At 43.9% G+C, this 19,716-nt stretch overlaps 3 protein-coding genes, 1 long non-coding RNA gene and 1 other non-coding gene across 7 annotated transcripts in view; 2 read left to right on the forward strand and 3 right to left on the reverse strand.

The window, feature by feature from the left end:
• LOC9636009 (outer envelope protein 80, chloroplastic) overlaps positions 1-19,696 on the forward strand; it is a 26,020-nt gene extending 6,324 nt beyond the window's left edge. Inside the window, exons 2-17 of one of the 3 annotated variants that reach the window (XM_024670220.1) lie at positions 17,121-17,210; positions 17,275-17,368; positions 17,455-17,537; positions 17,591-17,688; positions 17,743-17,812; positions 17,870-17,963; positions 18,012-18,096; positions 18,156-18,191; positions 18,248-18,401; positions 18,456-18,617; positions 18,667-18,737; positions 18,791-18,869; positions 18,932-19,047; positions 19,108-19,255; positions 19,332-19,401; positions 19,459-19,696. In XM_024670220.1, the coding sequence (XP_024525988.1) occupies positions 17,121-17,210; positions 17,275-17,368; positions 17,455-17,537; positions 17,591-17,688; positions 17,743-17,812; positions 17,870-17,963; positions 18,012-18,096; positions 18,156-18,191; positions 18,248-18,401; positions 18,456-18,617; positions 18,667-18,737; positions 18,791-18,869; positions 18,932-19,047; positions 19,108-19,255; positions 19,332-19,401; positions 19,459-19,613 (1,605 nt within the window). In that variant the 3' untranslated portion in view covers positions 19,614-19,696. Of the gene's footprint in view, positions 1-16,807; positions 17,211-17,274; positions 17,369-17,454; positions 17,538-17,590; positions 17,689-17,742; positions 17,813-17,869; positions 17,964-18,011; positions 18,097-18,155; positions 18,192-18,247; positions 18,402-18,455; positions 18,618-18,666; positions 18,738-18,790; positions 18,870-18,931; positions 19,048-19,107; positions 19,256-19,331; positions 19,402-19,458 lie in introns of all 3 variants that reach the window. The other 2 variants (XM_024670219.1, XM_024670218.1) reach the window with 2 other exon arrangements.
• On the reverse strand, positions 8,153-9,502 carry LOC9636007 (protein DMR6-LIKE OXYGENASE 1). The gene is made up of 4 exons (XM_002965894.2): positions 9,236-9,502; positions 8,888-9,135; positions 8,508-8,829; positions 8,153-8,430 (listed from the first exon to the last, which is right to left on the reverse strand). The coding sequence occupies exons 1-4, from the start codon at positions 9,464-9,466 to the stop codon at positions 8,194-8,196; spliced, it is 1,038 nt and encodes a 345-aa protein (XP_002965940.1). The 5' UTR covers positions 9,467-9,502; the 3' UTR covers positions 8,153-8,193.
• Positions 10,023-10,726, forward strand: LOC9636008. Its single transcript, XR_002991837.1, has 4 exons — positions 10,023-10,044; positions 10,109-10,202; positions 10,281-10,371; positions 10,425-10,726. It is a non-coding gene; the product is annotated as an uncharacterized LOC9636008 (long non-coding RNA).
• Positions 10,785-10,858, reverse strand: TRNAI-AAU. The gene has a single exon. It is a non-coding gene; the product is annotated as a tRNA-Ile (tRNA).
• LOC9634641 (protein DMR6-LIKE OXYGENASE 1) lies at positions 14,995-16,395 on the reverse strand. Its single transcript, XM_002965895.2, has 4 exons — positions 16,122-16,395; positions 15,773-16,020; positions 15,393-15,714; positions 14,995-15,315 (listed from the first exon to the last, which is right to left on the reverse strand). The coding sequence occupies exons 1-4, from the start codon at positions 16,350-16,352 to the stop codon at positions 15,079-15,081; spliced, it is 1,038 nt and encodes a 345-aa protein (XP_002965941.1). The 5' UTR covers positions 16,353-16,395; the 3' UTR covers positions 14,995-15,078.
• Positions 19,697-19,716: the final 20 nt, after the last annotated feature.

Below are 19,716 nucleotides of genomic sequence, written 5' to 3' on the forward strand. Positions count from 1 at the left end.
AGGGAAATTTGGGGGGAAAGCCCAAAAGCATGTGTTCGTGCAGAGGGGGGGGTTGTGGGGGGTTCCAAATGTATAGTAGGGATAGTGGGTAGGTCGGGCATGGCCGACAAACCTGAGGCATAGTTTAGCTCCCGCTTGCGTGCCTATCCTTGTTCTGCGTCCGGCTTAGGTCTAAGCCCAAGTTCCATTCCATGCTAGCTGGTGGAGTACCCATGTCCTCGCGTTAGGCCACCGGTATGCCGAAATAGCGCCAGACTCCGTTTGGCTCCATTTTGCGTGCTGGTCCTGGCATTGGGATGCTGGTTGCTCTAGGACTGTTCCAAGTCGCTCCGGGCTCTTGTCCCTTCGCTCCTTGGGCAATATGCTCGGGAGTTGCTCCGTGGTCCGGTTCCATCACTCCTTGGTGTCACGCTTGGGAGTTTGGCACCGTTCCTTCGTTCAGTGGCCCAAGGCCTTGAACCTTGGGTTCCTATGGACACGTGGCATGGACACGTGGTATGTGACACATGGCATCTGTCACGTGGCACAAAGAGGGTTTAGGTTCCGCTTCGTGGTGTTATCCTATGGTAAATCACCATAGGATAAAGGGTCAAAACCACGTGCACTACATTTGGTATCAGAGGAAGAGTCTCAGCGAGTACTATTCAATGAGATTGGGCAACTAGTCTCGTTGCATACGCAGAGATGAAAACGATGATCCAAGTGGGTACACGTTTTGGTGCAAAGACTTCGCAATTGTTCCTTGGGTATGGATTTGGTTACCTTTTTGTTCCATATTATGTGAGCTTGCTCTTGGGCTCATAGGGTGGACTGAGTTGTTCCGTTACACGAGTTTGCGCTTGGGCTCGTGAGTGAGGCGCATTAGCAACTCGAGGTTACACTTTGTGTTGGCAGGATTAATGTTAGCCTATCGGTGGTTCCATGAGTTGTTCCATGTACCATGGGTGCAAATAAACTTTTCTTGGATTGAACTGAAGGCAGTGCGAAAGCAAGCTTGAGGTTTGGTCAAAGATGAGACCGAAAAGAGAGTCATCAGGGACGAAGGATCATATACGTAAATCATTTTCTCTTCTTGGAGAGATGATCTGCAACGAGGTGTTAACTCATTGCTTGTGTTCACATCATGCAATCAAGAGTCCCTATCTTGATGCATGTTGGAGATGGTGGTGTTACAATGGTGAGTTGTAGGATGGATAGTAGTGAAGCGCTAAACCATTTTGTCTAAGCTTGCTATTGGAAGACTTGGGTTGCAATGCTCAATTCTTTTTCCGGAGAACCTTGTTATTGCTCCTGGAGTAGCTTGGTGTTGGATTAGTGTTGAGTTTGGTCGGAAAGAGAGTGGCATGAGCTTGTCCGTGTTGTGAAAAAAAGTTAGTGGTGTTAAGTGTTGTAAATCTCTATTTGATGGGGTGTGGCATTTATGTTGCATTTTGTCGAATCGAGTTGGCACTTGATATTCACATAAACCTTTGCAGTAGTGACATGGGCATTGCTCATGGTGTTGCTTGATTGATGATCAAGTCATTGTGATTTATATCATATCCATGTGATAATGAGCAATGTGTTTACAAAATTGCTTGGGTAAATGATGATTAACCCCAAAGTGGTTGATGGAGAAGCTAATCTACTTGCACGAAGTAGCATTGTAGTAGCTTTGACTGGATTCTCAATGGTGGTCCATTATGCTAAGCTTAAGTTGGTACCTTGCTTACTTGAGTTTGCCTATAAGGTGTTGGAAAAGGGTTATAGCATTCACTTTCTATGACTTGTCGATTGATTCGTTAGCACTTGGAGTAGATTGTTGGATGGAGAAGATATGTAGTTGGGGCATTGACATCACTAGCACTTGTGTTAGTGAAAGTGGCATTGTTATTTCAAGTGATGAGGAATTTTCCTTGGACCCTGATTTTCCATGTCATTTTTCTTGTTAGTGTTTTGACTTCACATTGAATCTTGAAGGTGATTGAAGAAGAGTGTTAATGCAATATAGATATCCGAAGATGTGGTCTTCGTGATCAAGCCTTGGGTGTTCATTTTGCATTTTGCGGATGTCGGTGTTGGATATCGATTAAATGGTAGAGATGTTTGAGGCTTAAGCATACTATGGGTCATGAGAATTTTGTAAGCTCCTAAATTTGGACTTCCCGGGAGGTCACCCAGCCCAGTACTATTCAAACCCAAGGATGCTTAACCCCAAATATCCCAAGACCCTTAACCGATTGGAAAAGGGGGTGCACTCTTGTTCATGGGCCCTTTCCCTCTATATTTGAACCCCATGGATCGTCTCTCAAGTCGTTCCCTTTGGTTGCTTACAATCCACCACGCTTCCCTGCAAGTTCACGCCCTCGTGAACGGAAGTTGAGAGCCGCAGCTCTCCCGAGAGCCCCGCTCTCTTGACACCCTACCCCTCGGGTCGAGCCCAGCGGGAACAAACTGGACCAGCCAGATGTCAATCAACATGTGGTGTGATTCCCTTAGCCAACCAACAGAGTCGGACCCGAGACCTCTCTGATACCAAATATAAGCTCCTAAATTTGGACTTCCCGAGAGGTCACCCAGCCCAGTACTATTCAAACCCAAGGACGCTTAACCCCAAATATCCCAAGACCCTTAATCGATTGGAAAAGGGGGTGCACTCTTGTTCATGGGCCCTTTCCCTCTATATTTGAACCCCATGGATCGTCTCTCAAGTCGTTCCCTTTGGTTGCTTACAAATTTGTGTTGAGGTGAACCTATGTGAAGTTGTTGGTAGGAGGAAGTTGGTTGAGTCTTTCCTGGACTGAGAGTTATTCTTTCTCTAGGATGGAAAATTTTCCACAAATTTTCTCAGGCTTTTCCAATGGCTGATCTATTGATCATTTTGCCCGAAAACCATTCTGTTTTCGTAAGCCAGTACAAACTAGTGAAGGGGTTAGAGTTGACTTCAGTTAGCTTAGACCCTGGTAGGTAGTTTGTATGATGCAGCCTGAAAGGGATGCTAACTTTTGGGGCTAAAATAATTGAGTTGGATAGAGTCTAGAGTTGGTGTAGAAAAGTGGCCGTTGCACTTTTCTCAGAAGGGTGACCCTTGTGCCCTTCTTTTATAGTGTTTTGCTTGGTGGCAGGTTGCACCTTGCATTTCGCTAAGACTCTATGAGAGTAGTGAGCTCTCACTGATCTTGACTTAGTCTTGGTAGCCCTGTGCCTTGGCTAAGGATGGTGATGTCCAACTTAGTTGTTTGAGGTTGAGATGTTGGTACCCATACTATAGCTTTGTCTATGAGGAGGTTGTGTACCGATATGAGTCCATCTTATGGTCTTCACTTTAGTTTCGACTGAGTGTTGATTGTATAGCCAGCCTCTTCAAAGGCATGCTCAGAGTTAGTAGCTAAATGTTTTAGTGAGCTTATTGCGGTTGAGTTGGATTTGAGTGGTCATTTAGTTTGTGCTTGTCTATGAACTTTTATCTCGTACCTGGGGTATCACGTTCATATTGGGCAAGTATATAACTTAATGACAAGAGTTGGTGTTTGGGTCTTGTGAAGGCAAGTTGAGGAGTGATTGTTAGTTGCTTTGCGACTAGTGATTACTTGTGGACTTCGTCAAGGACTTTTGACACTTGCTTTGCTCGATGATGATTTAGCGGTGATGGGCTTGCTTTACCAGATGGTGTTGCGGAGGATCATGTCATTAGGCTAGTATGGTTTTTTTTCCATGTTGGCATATCAATTCCTTTGTTGATATCATTTGGTTACGTTTGGTCTATAGTGTTGGATTTCATTGAGTCTTGGATGTGGTGATTCACTCCTTGATGATGTGTTATTTGTCACTGAGTTTTGCTGAAGGATTGGTCTCGGATACTAAGTATAGTATCTTTGACTTTGGTTAGCTTGGTTGCTGGAAAGCTTCAAGTGGTGAATCACTCTTGCTTTCTTCTAGCTTTGTTATGGTGTTGATGGCATTGAAGTGATGCCTTGTCATTGACATTGTTGATGTTGAGATTCAAAGTGAAATGAGATGTCTCTCCTTAGGATTAATATTGAGTTTCATTAATCTTAATGAAGATAGTGTTGATGATTTGGCTATGGCTTTGTGTTGTTGGCATTCATGCATTTGCTAGTTAGCAACTGTGTTGACGTTCAAATGAACTGAGTGGCAAGTTGAGTTAGTTGTGTTCTAAACGAGATTATTTAGTAGGGGTTGAGCTTTGAGCTTTTCCTTGAAAAGTGATTTAGTCATGGACTATGCTAACTCTACAAGTGGGAGAGTTAGTGATCAATGTTGGAATATTTTGAATCCTTATGGGATTTTAGTTGAAATATATCAATCATTGATGATTCTTCTTGTGCTTGCTATGAAGTGAGTTACGTCTTGCTATAGATGGATTCATGGAGGATCATTTAGTGATCACTTGTTGAGCATAGCTCCATTGTGCTTAGCTTTTGGATTGATGCAGAAATACTCTTCATTAGCTTTGGCATTATGAAGTTTGGCTTATGGATGTGTTGAAGAAGACATTATGGGTTGCACCATGATTTCTTTTTTAGCATTGAAGTTAGCTTCTATGAGACTCGTGATCATTATTAAGCAAGACTTGGCTATAGGCTTCTTCGAGCTTTGGTTCTTTGAGTTTTATGCTCATTGTTCCATTTGTTAGAAGTTGTTGGGGAAGGCATTTTGGCTCATTAGTTTTGATGTTGAAGTTGGCTTTGCATCTGGCAATCATTGGTGATGATTGACTATCATCTAGGGTAGTTGATTGTCCTTATCACAAGTTTTGCTTGATTATTGTTGGTTTGGAATTATTTGTTATTCTTCGGGATGGTAGATTCTTTCTTCAATGATGATTATACATCACTACATTGATGGGTTAATTGACGATCTTTCATGATAGTTGGTTGTTCTCTTTGATGGCTTTTGGCTTTTCGCAATACCACATGTTCTTTGTGGTTTGCTCTGGATTGGTCTCTTGGGTTTGAGACGTCAGTAGGATGTTGTTGACACTTGCTTAGGCAACTTGAGTTCCTTGGTATTGTTGGCTGGGATCTATTCAGATTGGCTTTTGTGATTGTTGGCAGGCATGAGTGTTTGTTGGTCTTACCACATTCATTCTCTTCTGTTGATTGTTGCTCGAGTTAGTTTTGATAGATTTGGATGTTATTTCCTTTGGGTGATACATTTGCGAGCATTGTGCTTGTTAGTCAATGATACTTTGTGTTCTTTGAGTTCTCTCTAATAAGTTGTTGGCTTACTGTCTACTATCTTCAGTAGTTAAATTTCATCATTGAGTTTCCTTGATGATATATACTAGCTATTGAATGTTGTTGGATGGTGATTCCTATGTTTACCAATTATAGTGATCTTGGTGGTTCCTATCTACAATACTACTGGTTTATCAGATGATAACTTGCTTAGAATACTTTTGTGTTCTACTCTAAGATATAATCACTAGTAATTAAGCTTCTCAGATATCATTGTCTCTGACTTTGATATTGTCCATTTATTGATCTTTGAGTTTGGGCCAGTATAGGCAGATTGGCTTCGGCACTTCGTGTGCATGTTGAAATCTTTAGTCATGGGGTAGCTACTATCGACTGGTCACATAACCCGCCTCTCTATCGATGTTCTTTATTCCGTTAAAAGGGCGTGACCGTGTAAACAACTCTAACTGCCTGTTTACAGTAGTCTATCTAAACCTTATCGACGGGTTTGGTTTCTTTGCTTAGAAGGGTTGGGGCCTCTGGCTTCTCTCTCTATGTTCCTGCGGGCAGGGGTATATCACACTTTTGTAAGCTAGATGACTCCCAGAGCAGCAAGGGTGGCTGACTCTATTGGTCATTTCTTTGTCGGCGACGGCCGAAAGGTGTTTGAGCTGGTAGCGCATCCGCGTTAGACATTGAGGTTGCCCCCTAACTCATTTAAGTTGGTGCATTTCTTACATAGTGTGAGTACCGTGAACTTTTTCTGGAGTTGTTTCCTTGGCAGTATTCTAGACTCAAGTATGCATCGACAAGGACGTCGATCTTCCCCAAGGGGGGGAGAGTGTCGCAAATGTGACTTCGGGTATCGAAAGTTACCTACCGACCAGTCCTTACGGACACTCTTTCCTTATTGCCATGACGGTAGGAGGTCGGTACTGCTGGTTCCCATCATTAGCCCCTCTTGTTCAAGTGTTAGTTTACTGGGCTTAGCACCTGTACTTAGCCAGATGGACATAAGGTAGGAACTCCTATGTGTTTCTAGCTGAGCATACTCGGCCTGGCTTTTAGTTCTCTTTTGCTCTGCCTTGCACTGGCTTGACAAGAACCCTCGCGTATTGAGATTGGTCCCTCAATATCGCTGGATGATAGCTTACCATGTCTGCCAAACACCCTCGCTATCATGCCCTTTATGTTGGTCTCATTTCGGTCCCAAATGTTATTTATGGAAAGTGTCCAGATTTGCTCATTTGGCATATCTACGGAATGTAGAGATCGGCCTGAACACAATGGTGTTCATCCCATGTCCAAATTCGCAATCTAAGGACATTCCATATTTAGTAAGTTTTGAGCTTGTCCCAGAGACTAACTCCTGATACTAAGGGAGGCTTGGGGTGAAAGCCCAGAGCGTGTGTTCCTCAAGGGGGGGGGGGGGGGCTGTGGGGGGTTCCAAATGTATAGTAGGGATAGTGGGTAGGTCGGGCATGGCCGACCAACCTGAGGCATAGTCTAGCTCCCGCTTGCGTGCCTGTCCTTGTTCTGCGTCCGGCTTGGGTCTAAGCCCAAGTTCCATTCCATGCTAGCTGGTGGAGTACCCATGTCCTCGCGTTAGGCCACCGGTATGCCGAAATAGCGCCAGACTCCGTTTGGCTCCGTTTTGCGTGTTGGTCCTGGCATTGGGATGCTGGTTGCTCTAGGACTGTTCCAAGTCGCTCCGGGCTCTTGTCCCTTCGCTCCTTGGGCAATATGCTCGGGAGTTGCTCCATGGTCCGATTCCATCACTCCTTGGTGTCACGCTTGGGAGTTTGGCACCGTTCCTTCGTTCAGTGGCCCAAGGCCCTGAACCTCGGGTTCCTATGGACACGTGGCATGGACACATGGTATGTGACACGTGGCATCTGTCACGTGGCACAAAGAGGGTTTAGGTTCCGCTTCATGGTGTTATCCTATGGTAAATCACTATAGGATAAAGGGTCAAAACCACGTGCGCTACAATATGATCCAGCAGAATTTCACATCAAATTAGATTTATAATGAGGATATGTAAATTGTGGGAAGGAACAAGTCAACTGGTGAACCTCCTTGTCGAGATGATTTTCTAACTATGCAGGATATTAATAATTTACATAGGAAGCATTTGCTTTCAACTTATTGACTACATGAGAATTATGCACAACACGTATTTAAAAGAACACAAATCTCAAGAAAGTATTTTTCTAGTAGGAAGGTGATTGAGGTAAAGATTATTTTACCATAGGGATTCAAACACCTTGGCAACCGCAAAAGATGGTGGACTTTGCAAATAATAATTTGTTGAGTCTTGATGCAACTTTTAGAACTAATTATTACAAGATAAAATTTTGGAATTTCAACAGCACGTTGATAGTTATAATATATCCTCCAAGCAAGCAAAACCTTTGGTGGAAAGAATTACAAGTAAAAGAAAAGCTTCTAGTAGCCTAGAAGCAATTCCTTTTACTAGGCAAAGGAACAACAAGAAAGAAAAGCTCTTTAAACAAAAAACTTAATCTTAGCAAAGAATAAATTTATAAAAAAACTCTTTATGTACTTGCATTGCATATGTTTAAATTAGTGAGAAGATTTCATAGCAAAAGTGGATCACCACTCCTATTGTTGATCATGGTCATCCATGACACTCATTGGCACGTAAAAAGGCATCCATGCATGTGCTGATTGAAATTGGGGTTGTGGCCACTTGGAAATAATTAGGGCGCATGCTAGGCGTGGGCAGGGAGTGCAGGTACGGGCGGGAGTGCGCAGCTGCAACAGATGGGAGAGGCATGATGCCACATCACTGCCAGGTAAGTAGAGAGAGAGAGAGAGAGAGAGTGAATAGAGAGAGAGAGAGAGTGAACCAGGATGGTGTTTAATGGAAGGCACGAAGAGTGCTTTTATTTTAGTAGTTATGGTATCATGGAGATTTTAAGCTTTTTAAGTTTAGAAAGTGCATTGTGTTCAAAACAGGAGTTTAATTAACTTCCATTTCAAAATCAAATTAAATCCTCAGAGTGTCCAAGAGCCACTGGCGATTAAGTCCCCCAGCTTGCAAAGCCGTCATATAATCCTTATAAACCATAGGCTTAAACACTGGAGAGCCCTCCACCAATTTGCTCGCTGGGTGCACCAAACTCTCCCAATTTGGCCCCATTGCCACTGGAATGGACATTCGATCTTCACTGCTATTAACCACAGCTCTGTGCTCGGCGCTCTTATACTTGTCATTGCTCAAAATCTGCAAGAAAAGAAAAAGAAAACATTAATTTTGACCAGTCAGTCAATGCTAGTAAACGAGAAAGAGCAAACGCTGACCTGGATCTGCTCGCCCAGATTGACCACGAACGAGTAAGGTATGGGCTTCACGGAGTACCACTCGTTAGCGTGCATCACCTGGAGACCCTCGACGTGATCTTGGAGCAGCAGCGTGATCGATCCGGGGTCCGAGTGTGGGCCGATTCCCAGCACCAGATCGGGCTCGGGGCAAGCAGGATAGAAGTTGAGAGCCATGATTTGCGAGCAGCCATTGAATGCCTTGTCGATGTAATCCTTTGGAAGATCCAAGCTCTCGGAGATGAGCTCCAGGAGGAACTTTGCAAGGTTGCGAACGCGAGTGGAGTAATCGGCAGTAACTTCCCTATAAGATGATCATATACCAGCGATGTTAAGAAAGGATGGCAAGAAGGTATTTATACCTGTAAGATGCTGGCTTTTCAGGCCAGAGTTCTTGCATCTCGGCCAGTGGGAGGCAGCTATGGCGGAGGTAATCTCTCCAGCTAAAGACCTTGTCTTGTGTTACATTGAAGCTGGTTCCATACCTCATTCGGGATTCGGTGTCTGTGGAGAAGTAGCGCATTTTCTCCTCGTTTGGGAGAGCGTGGAATTCGCGAGCCACCGATTGCATTTCATCCACCAAAGAATGGGGAACACCGTGATTGATCACCTGTATGGCGAAGATCACACAATTCTCGATCAATTCTATACCCAGTGATGGAACAAAGAGATTTTGGGACATCCACCACCCAGCAAGAACAATAGCACACCTGGAAGAAGCCCCATTTCACGCAAGCTTCACGGATTTGCGGGACAAGCGCTGCTCGAGCCTCGCTCGAATTCAAGGCGGCGCCAAGATCCAGGACTGGGAAGCTTTCCTCGCGATGAACGGCATTTGGGCGCTCCTCTTTGGATCGGATGTAAATGCCGGGCAGCTTGTCCAGGCCCGAATCCACCAGATTCTTCACACCCAAGTGGAGTGGAAGAACTTCGGCGGCCATTGTTGAGCTCTTCGCAAAGATAAGCTTCCTCTGGTTTTATACTAAACCTTTCTTGGGGGATACGAAAAAATGTCTTGGATTTTCTAGATTCTAAAAGAGGTTCGGTCATGTGCGGCTGCTAAGAAGGAACTACGAATCTAAAAGTTGGCATAGCAAAATGAACTACCGCTCAGCGGTCCAGATGGCATCACGAATGGACGGACGTGATTGCTCTATTGGTCTCGAGGATATTCCAGGGCCATGCCACGGGCAAAGGCAATGTCGTCTTCGAGGGCGGAGGCGCCACCGTCGGCGCTCCAGCCCGCGCGGATTCTCTTCTCCGGAGTCAAGGTACCCGAGGGGGAAGGAGGAGGAGGAAAGAGTCCTTATCAGCGAGGTTCTTGTCCAAGATAAAGATGGGCAGGAGTTGGAAAACTCGGAGATTTTGGCCACTGCTCGACAGGCTCTAAAGTCGTGTAAATCGAATTACGCGCTCACGACGAAAGAGGTCCAAGAGGACGTTCATCGGATCATCGAGACTGGATTTTTCGCGTCTTGCATGCGAAGATAGACGAGATGGAGTCAGGCTGATTTTCAAGGTGCTGGCTGCTGATCCTTCTATTTTACTTCCCTTTTGCTGCATTCTCACAATCTTTTCCACAGGTCGAGGCTAACCAAGAACTTCGTGGCCTTGTTTGCAATAGCGCAAACGTTCTTCCCACGAAGGTTATCGAGGATGCCTTTCGAAACGAGTATGGTATGCCATTTGTTTCTCTTTTCATCTTTTTCCTGAGTGGGGAAGTAGCATTAAGAATGTGTTGCATTGCTCTTTAAGTTTTGCAGGAAAAGTTGTGAACATTCAAAGGCTTAACACGGTTCTCGACACTTTGAATGGATGGTACCGAGATAGAGGCTACTTTGCACAGGTAGATTCTTGCGCATTCCTTTTTTTTGAGATGGTTCTAGTGGTAGTACACAGGTGACAGACCTGGAGATAATGCCAGACGGTATTCTCAAAGTACAATTTGCTGAGGCAGTAGGTAACAACATCAATATACGATTTTTGGACAGGAAAACGTAAGCTTTTCTAGTCCACGGGATGTGCAAAGTCAAGGCGCATGACAAGGTATATGCGAATAATGTAGCGGACAGGCTCGCCAAGACAGGGCGCCAACTCGAGGGGCGGAAGATCCAGTGGTTCCACGTAGAAAGGTCTGGTGCGATTGTGAAATTGTGAAATATAGTGAGATTATATTTTAATGTAGTGTTGATACATTAATAACTTTTTCTTTCCCTTTTTTTGAAAAGGCTTGGTTAACTAAATTGTGAGGAAAATATTTGGCCTATGCAGGTTTCGAACCTGCGACCTTGGCGTTATTAGCACCACGCTCTGACCAGCTGAGCTAATAGGCCTTAAACAATCAATGATGATTTTAATTTAATCAAATAAAGAATTTATGAAGCAATGAGCGCTCTGGACAGGGTTCGAACCTGTGACTTTCTGGTTACTATCCACAGACGCTCTATCCACTAGCTAGATTTTCATTAAGTTCAAATTATGGTACAAGATCTCAAAAATACCTATTGGAGGAAGCAAAGTCCATGGCTGCTTGGTGCTGCTTAAGTTGATGCCCATTAAGTGACCTTCATCCTCTGTTATAATCTCAGCATCTCTCATGTCTCTATTGAGCACACTAGTTAGACATGATATAGCTTCAGTTTGCTTAAGTAGAACCTGGAAAACAAACACGCCCTGATAAGAATAGAGAGCTACTGGAATCAAAATATTGCACCTCTTGAATATCAGTCAAGCTTTGCTCATCAAGTTGGCCTGGTAGAAAGGATGCATTTCTCTATGCTGCATGAAATTGACAAGACCGAGTCCACTTTTCTTGGAAGCTCTATTGTTGGCTGGAGCTAAGAAAGTAAAGGGGAGTGTTTTAGCTAGTTATGCCTCTAGTTATGGCCTTTTAGGGGACAATATTGTAGCATATGTAGTTTTCACCCTTAAGATTTACCATAAGATAACTATGAAGTAGAACCTAAACCCTCCATATGCCATGTGTTATATGCCACATGCCACATGCCATGTGTCCAAAAGACAGTGGAGTGGAACCCGAGTTCAAAGGCCTTGGGCCATTGAATGAAGGAACAGTGCTAAACTCTCAAGTATAGAGCCAAGGAGCATTAGCACTAGAGCATAGAACAATTCCCAAACATACAACCCAAGAAGCAAAGGGATAAAAGCACAAAGTAACTTAAATCAGTCCTAAAGTATCCAACATCCCAATGCCAAGGCCAACATGCAAAACAAAGCTAAATAAAGTTTGGCGCTCTTTTAGCATACTGATAGCTTAACGCAAGGATATGAGTACTCCACCAGCTAGCATGGAATGGAACTTGGGCTTAAACCCAAGCCGGATGCAAAACAAGGACAGACACACAAGCAAGAGCTAAATTATGCCTCAGATTGGTCAGTTATGCCCACCTACCCACTATTCCTACTATGCATTTGGAACCCCCCATATCCCACCCCTCTGAGGAACACATGCTTTGGGCTTTCACCCCAAATTTCCCTTAATACCAGGAGGTAGTCTCTAAGACAAACTTGAAATTTACTAAATATGGAATGTCTTTAGATTGCAAATTTGGATACGGGACAAACACCATTGTGTTCAGAAGAATCTCTACATTCCGTAGATATACCAAATGAGCAAATCTAGATACTTTCCATAAATAGCATTTAGGACTAAAATGAAACTAACACAAAGGGCATGATAGCAAGGGTGTTTGGCAAACATAATAAGCTATCATCTAGCGATATTGAGGGATTAGTTTCAATATGTGAGGGTTTTTGTCACTAGCCAGTGCAAGACATAACGAAACAGAAACTCTTTACTAGGCTAAGTATGCTTAGTTAATAACACGTAGGAATTCTATCCTTATACTCGTCCCGTTTAAGTACACTTGAAATGCCCAGTTAACTCCACTAACACAAAAGGGACTGATAAAGGGTTCAACAATACCAACCTCCTGCCGTCATGGTAGTAAGGAAAGAATAATCAAAAGGACAATTGATAGGTAACTTTCGATACCTGAAGTTACATTCACGACAAATATAATGTTTTGGAATTTCTTATAATAAAGATGCCTTCTAAGAATTTAGGTTCTAGGTTAGGAAAAGTAGTCTTCCAACCACATTGGAGGCAATCTTGATTGAAGAGGCATTGGCTCTTAGAAGCTTGGTAGAGCTGTTTTTTCTCCTCCTCCCTTCCAAAGGCAATGCTCTCAAATAATATTTTGACTGTTTTAATTTCTTTATTAATTAAATCCTAAAATTTCCCTTCTAATAGCATGTTGTATATTATGTATATTAGAACTCCAATTAAATATGAAGAATTAAATAAGCCCATCCTTCCAACAAAGTTTCCAATTCACAGAACAATGCTATTTCCAATTTATTTGAATGATAGATAAAAGAATCCTCAAATAATCACTAAAAGCTGTGGTGAGGGGAGGTGAGGACTTCCAAGGAGATGAAAGAGCCTCTTTAGCTATAACAAGGAAACCTTCTTGGTGAAGAGTGCTTCTTATTAAACACCATCCTAATTCACTCTCTCTCTACTCACCTAGCAGTGATGTGGCATGATGCTTTCTTTTTGTTTTTTCCTCTAGCGCACTCCCTCTCCCATCCGTCGCTGCTGCACACTCCTGCCCATGGCTATTGCCTGCCCACCCGCTCGCCCTCAACTTGCCCACCCACACATCTGCCTGTGCCCAACGTGCACCCTAATTATTTTCACGTGGCCACAACCCCAACACTTAGCCAAATTTCAATTAGCATGCCCTGTTCCACGTGGTTAGTTGCCCCATAATTGACCTAAAAAAGTTTCCATTCACGCCTACACCTTGTTCCACATGGTTAGTTGCCCTATAAACATTTCTGTTTCTTTTATGATCAAGCATGGTGGCAGAATATCAATTTCTAGAGGTAAGCAATCAATTCAACTTCATAATAATTCAAGAAAATCATTCAGGATCCCCTATGGCTTGATGAGGTGTAAGAATTCCATGAAAAGGATTATTTTTATGCAGATGATTTAGATTGGAATTTGTCTAAATCAAATGAAATTATAGCTTCTATTGTGTATATATTACAGTAGGATGTGAATAGGATTCTAAATAGTGAGAAGAGAAGGGGTGATGGAGTGGATTTTTTCTCAATTTTCCAATAAAAATCATGATCTTGGAGATTTAAAATGACCCAAAAACACAAGCTTTTTATCATTAATCAGATATATTTTTAACAAAATATAATTACTAACTTCTTGACACAGGTATTGGTGTGAATATGGAAAACAAGATGCTTATAAAAAATCCTCTACAATTGCTAAATCTACACCAAAGTCAGGACTTGGAAGTAGATTGGAAGTAGTAGTAGGTCAAAGTTCTACCCTTGCAATTTTTTTGTCAAACAGTTTTACAAATGGCTTGATTATTTGCAGATCACATATTATCATAAAGAGCATTGTGATAAGAATGGGATTCCCTGTCATGGTTAATTTGATTTGAATGGAGGAAAGTCATTATTTCCTCAGCAGATATTTGACATTGGGTGGTTCATATGATCCAGCAGAATTTCACATCAAATTAGATTTATAATGAGGATATGCAAATTGTGGGAAGGAACAAGTCAACCAGTGAACCTCCTTGTCGAGATGATTTTCTAACTATGCAGGATATTAATAATTTGCATAGGAAGCATTTGCTTTCAACTTATTGACTACATGAGAATGATGCACAACACGTATTTAAAAAAACACAAATCCCAAGAAAGTATTTTTCTATTAGAAAGGTGATTGAGGTAAAGATTATTTTACCATAGGGATTCAAACACCTTGGCAACTGCAAAAAATGGTGGACTTTGCAAATAATAATTTGTTGAGTCTTGATGCAACTTTTAAAACTAATTATTACAAGATAAAATTTTGGAATTTCAACAGCACGTTGATAGTTATAATATATCCTCCAAGCAAGCAAAACCTTTGGTGGAAAGAATTACAAGTAAAAGAAAAGCTTCTAGTAGCCTAGAAGCAATTCCTTTTACTAGGCAAAGGAACAACAAGAAAGAAAAGCTCTTTAAACAAAAAACTTAATCTTAGCAAAGAATAAATTTATAAAAAAACTCTTTATGTACTTGCATTGCATATGTTTAGATTAGTGAGAAGATTTCATAGCAAAAGTGGATCACCACTCCTATTGTTGATCATGGTCATCCATGACACTCATTGGCACGTAAAAAGGCATCCATGCATGCGCTGATTGAAATTGGGGTTGTGGCCACTTGGAAATAATTAGGGCGCATGCTAGGCGTGGGCAGGGAGTGCAGGTCGGGTGATAGCTACAGGCGGGAGTGCGCAGCTGCAACAGATGGGAGAGGCATGATGCCACATCACTGCCAGGTAAGCAGAGAGAGAGAGAGAGAGAGTGAATCAGGATGGTGTTTAATGGAAGGCACGAAGAGTGCTTTTATTCTAGTAGTTATGGTATCATGGAGATTTTAAGCTTTTTAAGTTTAGAAAGTGCATTGTGTTCAAAATAGGAGTTTAATTAACTTCCATTTCAAAATCAAATTAAATCCTCAGAGTGTCCAAGAGCCACTGGCGATTAAGTCCCCCAGCTTGCAAAGCCGTCATATAATCCTTATAAACCATAGGCTTAAACACTGGAGAGCCCTCCACCAATTTGCTCGCTGGGTGCACCAAACTCTGCCAATTTGGCCCTATTGCCACTGGAATGGACATTCGATCTTCACTGCTATTAACCACAGCCCTGTGCTGGGCACTCTTATACTTGTCATTGCTCAAAATCTGCAAGAGAATAAAAAGAAAACATTAACTTTGACCAGTCAGTCAATGCTAGTGAACGAGAAAGAGTGAACGCTGACCTGGATCTGGTCGCCCAGATTGACCACGAACGAATAAGGTATGGGCTTCACGGAGTACCACTCGTTACCGTGCATCACCTGGAGACCCTCGACGTGATCTTGGAGCAGCAGCGTGATCGATCCGGGGTCCGAGTGTGGGCCGATTCCCAGCACCAGATCGGGCTCGGGGCAAGCAGGATAGAAGTTGAGAGCCATGACTTGCGAGCAGCCATTGAATGCCTTGTCGATGTAATCCTTTGGAAGATCCAAGCTCTCGGAGATGAGCTCCAGGAGGAACTTTGCAAGGTTGCGAACGCGAGTGGAGTAATCGGCAGTAACTTTCCTATAAGATGATCATATACCAGCGATGTTAAGAAAGGACGGCGAGAAGGTATTTATACCTGTAAGATGCTGGCTTTTCAGGCCAGAGTTCTTGCATCTCGGCCAGTGGGAGGCAGCTATGGCGGAGGTAATCTCTCCAGCTAAAGACCTTGTCTTGTGTTACATTGAAGCTGGTTCCATACCTCATTCGGGATTCGGTGTCTGTGGAGAAGTAGCGCATTTTCTCCTCGTTTGGGAGAGCGTGGAATTCGCGAGCCACCGATTGCATTTCATCCACCAAAGAATGGGGAACACCGTGATTGATCACCTGTATGGCGAAGATCACACAATTCTCGATCAATTCTAGACCCAATGATTGGAACAAAGAGATTTTGGGACATCCAACACCCAGCAAGAGCAATAGCACACCTGGAAGAAGCCCCATTGCACGCAAGCTTCACGGATTTGCGGGACAAGCGCTGCTCGAGCCTCGCTCGAATTCAAGGCGGCGCCAAGATCCAAGACTGGGAAGCTTTCCTCGCGATGAACGGCATTTGGGCGCTCCTCTTTGGATTGGATGTAAATGCCGGGCAGCTTGTCCAGGCCCGAATCCACCAGATTCTTCACACCCAAGTGGAGTGGAAGAACTTCGGTGGCCATTGTTGAGCTCTTCGCAAAGATAAGCTTCCTCTGGTTTTATACTAAAACTTTCTTGGCGAATACGAAAAAATATCTTGGATTTTCTAGATTCTAAAAGAGGTTCGGTCCCGTGTGGCTGCTAAGAAGGAACTACGAAACTAAAAGTTGGCATAGCAAAATGAACCACCGCTCAGCGGTCCAGATGGCATCACGAATGGACGGACGTGATTGCTCTATTGGTCTCGAGGATATTCCAGGGCCATGCCACGGGCAAAGGCAATGTCGTCTTCCAGGGCGGAGGCGCCACCGTCGGCGCTCCAGCCCGCGCGGATTCTCTTCTCCGGAATCAAGGTACCCGATCTCTCGCGCCAGTTCCAGCAGCACAATGCCATCCCGTCGCTGCTCGATCGGATCAATTCGCCGCTGGCAGCTGCCAGATCCTTGCTCCAGCGCGTTCTTCCTCCTAGGGCAGCCACATCCGGCAGGGAGCCGCTGCTCCAGTCGCTCCAGGCGCGGATTTTAGGGTCGCTTCGGCAGCGCCATGCCGCGCTCTTCTGCTCGGCATCGCTGGGCGCTGGCGATGATCAGCGCAAGGAGAATTCCATGGCGGTGGCCGTCAGGAAGGGTTCTAGGGGGAAGGAGGAGGAGGAAAGAGTCCTTATCAGCGAGGTTCTTGTCCAAGATAAAGATGGGCAGGAGCTGGAAAACTCGGAGATTTTGGCCACTGCTCGACAGGCTCTAAAGTCGTGTAAATCGAATTACGCGCTCACGACGAAAGAGGTCCAAGAGGACGTCCATCGGATCATCGAGACTGGATTTTTCGCGTCTTGCATGCCTGTTGCCGAAGATACACGAGATGGAGTCAGGCTGATTTTCAAGGTGCTGGCTGCTGATCCTTCTATTTTACTTCCCTTTTGCTGCATTCTCACAATCTTTTCCACAGGTCGAGGCTAACCAAGAACTTCGTGGCCTTGTTTGCAATGGCGCAAACGTTCTTCCCACGAAGGTTATCGAGGATGCCTTTCGAAACGAGTATGGTATGCCATTTGTTTCTCTTTTCATCTTTTTTCCGAGTGGGGAAGTAGCATTAAGAATGTATTGCATTGCTCTTTAAGTTTTGCAGGAAAAGTTGTGAACATTCAAAGGCTTAACACGGTTCTCGACACTTTGAATGGATGGTACCGAGATAGAGGCTACTTTGCACAGGTAGATTCTTGCGCATTCCTTTTTTTTGAGATGGTTCTAGTGACAGTACACAGGTGACAGACCTGGAGATAATGCCAGACGGTATTCTCAAAGTACAATTTGCTGAGGCAGTAGTTAACAACATCAATATACGATTTTTGGACAGGAAAACGTAAGCTTTTCTAGTCTGAAAGAAGTAAGGGTGTGTGAAAAGTTGAACTTGTAGGGGGGAGCCGACTGTCGGGAAAACAAGGCCCGAAACATTGCTTCGTCAGCTTACGACGAAAAAAGGACAGGTGAATTCCAAAATCTTTTTTGTTTCTAGCATTAGACCCTGTATGATAAATTTACAGGTATACAGCTTGCAACAAGGTAGACGAGATGCCGAAACGGTCTTTACAATGGGAATTATGGAAGATGTCAATATCGTGCCACAGGCTGCTGGAGGTATCATTTCTATTGTTGTATATGTTATTGAAGAGGTATTGTTTTCAGATACTGGGATGGTAGACTTGACAATGAATGTAGTGGAACGTGTACCTGGAGGATTTTCCGCAGGAGGGGGGTTGTCAGGAAACGGGTATGTCATCACAACTTGTAAGAACCGAATTGATTTTCTAAATGTTACCATCTGCGCAGCATGACGAACGGAGCATTGTCGGGTTTGGTTGGGAGGTAAGACGGCTCGACTTCTATGGAATTTGTTTGTGTTAAAATGTTGGTGGCTGCAGTTTTGCTTATTCCCATAGAAATGTGTTTGGACGTAATCAGAAGCTGAACGTATCATTGGAGAGGGGTCAAGTGGACTCGATGTTTCGTATTAACTACACCGATCCTTGGATTGAGGGGGATGACAAACGCACGTCCAGAGCAATCAACATCCAGGTAAAGCACGGAAAACTTCAAGGGACTTATCAGCTCACATATAGATATTTGCAGAATTCTCGGAGTCCAGCCTCTATGACTCATGGCGTTCGAAGAGATGTTAGTTCATCTGGACCTTCGCATGGCGGCGTGACTGTCAGCCGGCTCATGGCATCAGTTGATTACAGCAGACCGCTACGACCAAAATGGAGCGGAACCGCTGGTTTGAGCTTTCAGGTGTACGCGTGCCATTTATCTTCAAAGCTGCTAACTTGAATCTACACAGCGAGCAGGAGCACGGGATGAGCATGGTCAGGCCAAGGCTATTGATGTGTATGGGGGACCACTTACATTCAGGTAGTCGGTGTCTTCACTTGGTTCTTCTTTTATAGAGAGTTTTATATCTGTAGTGGCAAAGCGCACGACGACATGCTCATTGCGAAGCTTGAGCTGGTATACACGGATTCTGGTGATTATGGCTCTTCTCAGGTACAGCATCGTTGTCTGCTCGTCTTTTTCGTGGACCGCCAACCGTTTCCTTCATGTTCCAGCTTGTTTTAAACACGGAGCAAGGACTGCCAATTGCCCCGGATTGGCTTTTCTTCAATCGTGTCAACATCAGGGCCCGCCAGGGCGTGAGGATCGGACAAGTTCGATGCATAACAAGGCAGGCCACATTTGTTTTTGTTTTTCCAAAGTCGGTTTCATAATCTCGTGGTTTTTCTAGCTTCTCTGCCGGTAACGTGGCTGGAGATCTCGCCCCTCACGAAGCGTTTCCGATAGGAGGAACAAACAGCGTCCGTGGTTACGACGAGGGAGCAGTCGGATCCGGGCGCTCTTACGCCGTGGCCAGCGGAGAAATCTCCATTCCTTTGGTAAGAAGAAGCTTTTGCTCAGACTCAGTTTTTGCTCAAGCGATCTCAAATCTTTGTTTTGCTCTTTTCTCTTTAGTGGGGTCCTTTGGAAGGTGCTGTGTTTGCAGACTATGGAACAGATCTAGGATCCGGACACACAGTTCCCGGTAAGTCGATGTGATCTTTCTTTTGAAAGCTTTTATCGATCGAGCTCTTATAAACAGGTGATCCTGCGAGTGTTAGAGGAAAGCCAGGCTCTGGATATGGCTATGGAGCGGGCATTCGTGTCGATTCTCCTCTCGGGCCATTGCGACTAGAGTATGCTCTCAACGATCATAGAGCAAAGCGCTTCCATTTTGGTATCGGCTATAGAAATTAAGCTCTCTTATAGACATAGACATGTTCCATTTAAATCCTCCTTTCTTGGAAGCTTCTAAAACGTATATTCCTGGGATATTAGAATATTTAAATTATTGCGAATG

This window comes from Selaginella moellendorffii, unplaced genomic scaffold (assembly GCF_000143415.4).
Source record: "Selaginella moellendorffii unplaced genomic scaffold, v1.0 SELMOscaffold_6, whole genome shotgun sequence".
Lineage (NCBI taxonomy): Eukaryota > Viridiplantae > Streptophyta > Lycopodiopsida > Selaginellales > Selaginellaceae > Selaginella > Selaginella moellendorffii.

Coding starts and splice junctions, on each gene's coding strand:
- LOC9636007 (XM_002965894.2), bottom strand. CDS start 9,466: ATGGCCGCCGAAGTTCTTCCACTCCACTTGGGTGTGAAGAATCTGGTG. Junction 9,136..9,235: donor TGAAATGGGGCTTCTTCCAG/GTGTGCTATTGT, acceptor TTCGCCATACAG/GTGATCAATCACGGTGTTCC. Junction 8,830..8,887: donor GAAAAGCCAGCATCTTACAG/GTATAAATACCT, acceptor ATCATCTTATAG/GGAAGTTACTGCCGATTACT.
- LOC9634641 (XM_002965895.2), bottom strand. CDS start 16,352: ATGGCCACCGAAGTTCTTCCACTCCACTTGGGTGTGAAGAATCTGGTG. Junction 16,021..16,121: donor TGCAATGGGGCTTCTTCCAG/GTGTGCTATTGC, acceptor TTCGCCATACAG/GTGATCAATCACGGTGTTCC. Junction 15,715..15,772: donor GAAAAGCCAGCATCTTACAG/GTATAAATACCT, acceptor ATCATCTTATAG/GAAAGTTACTGCCGATTACT.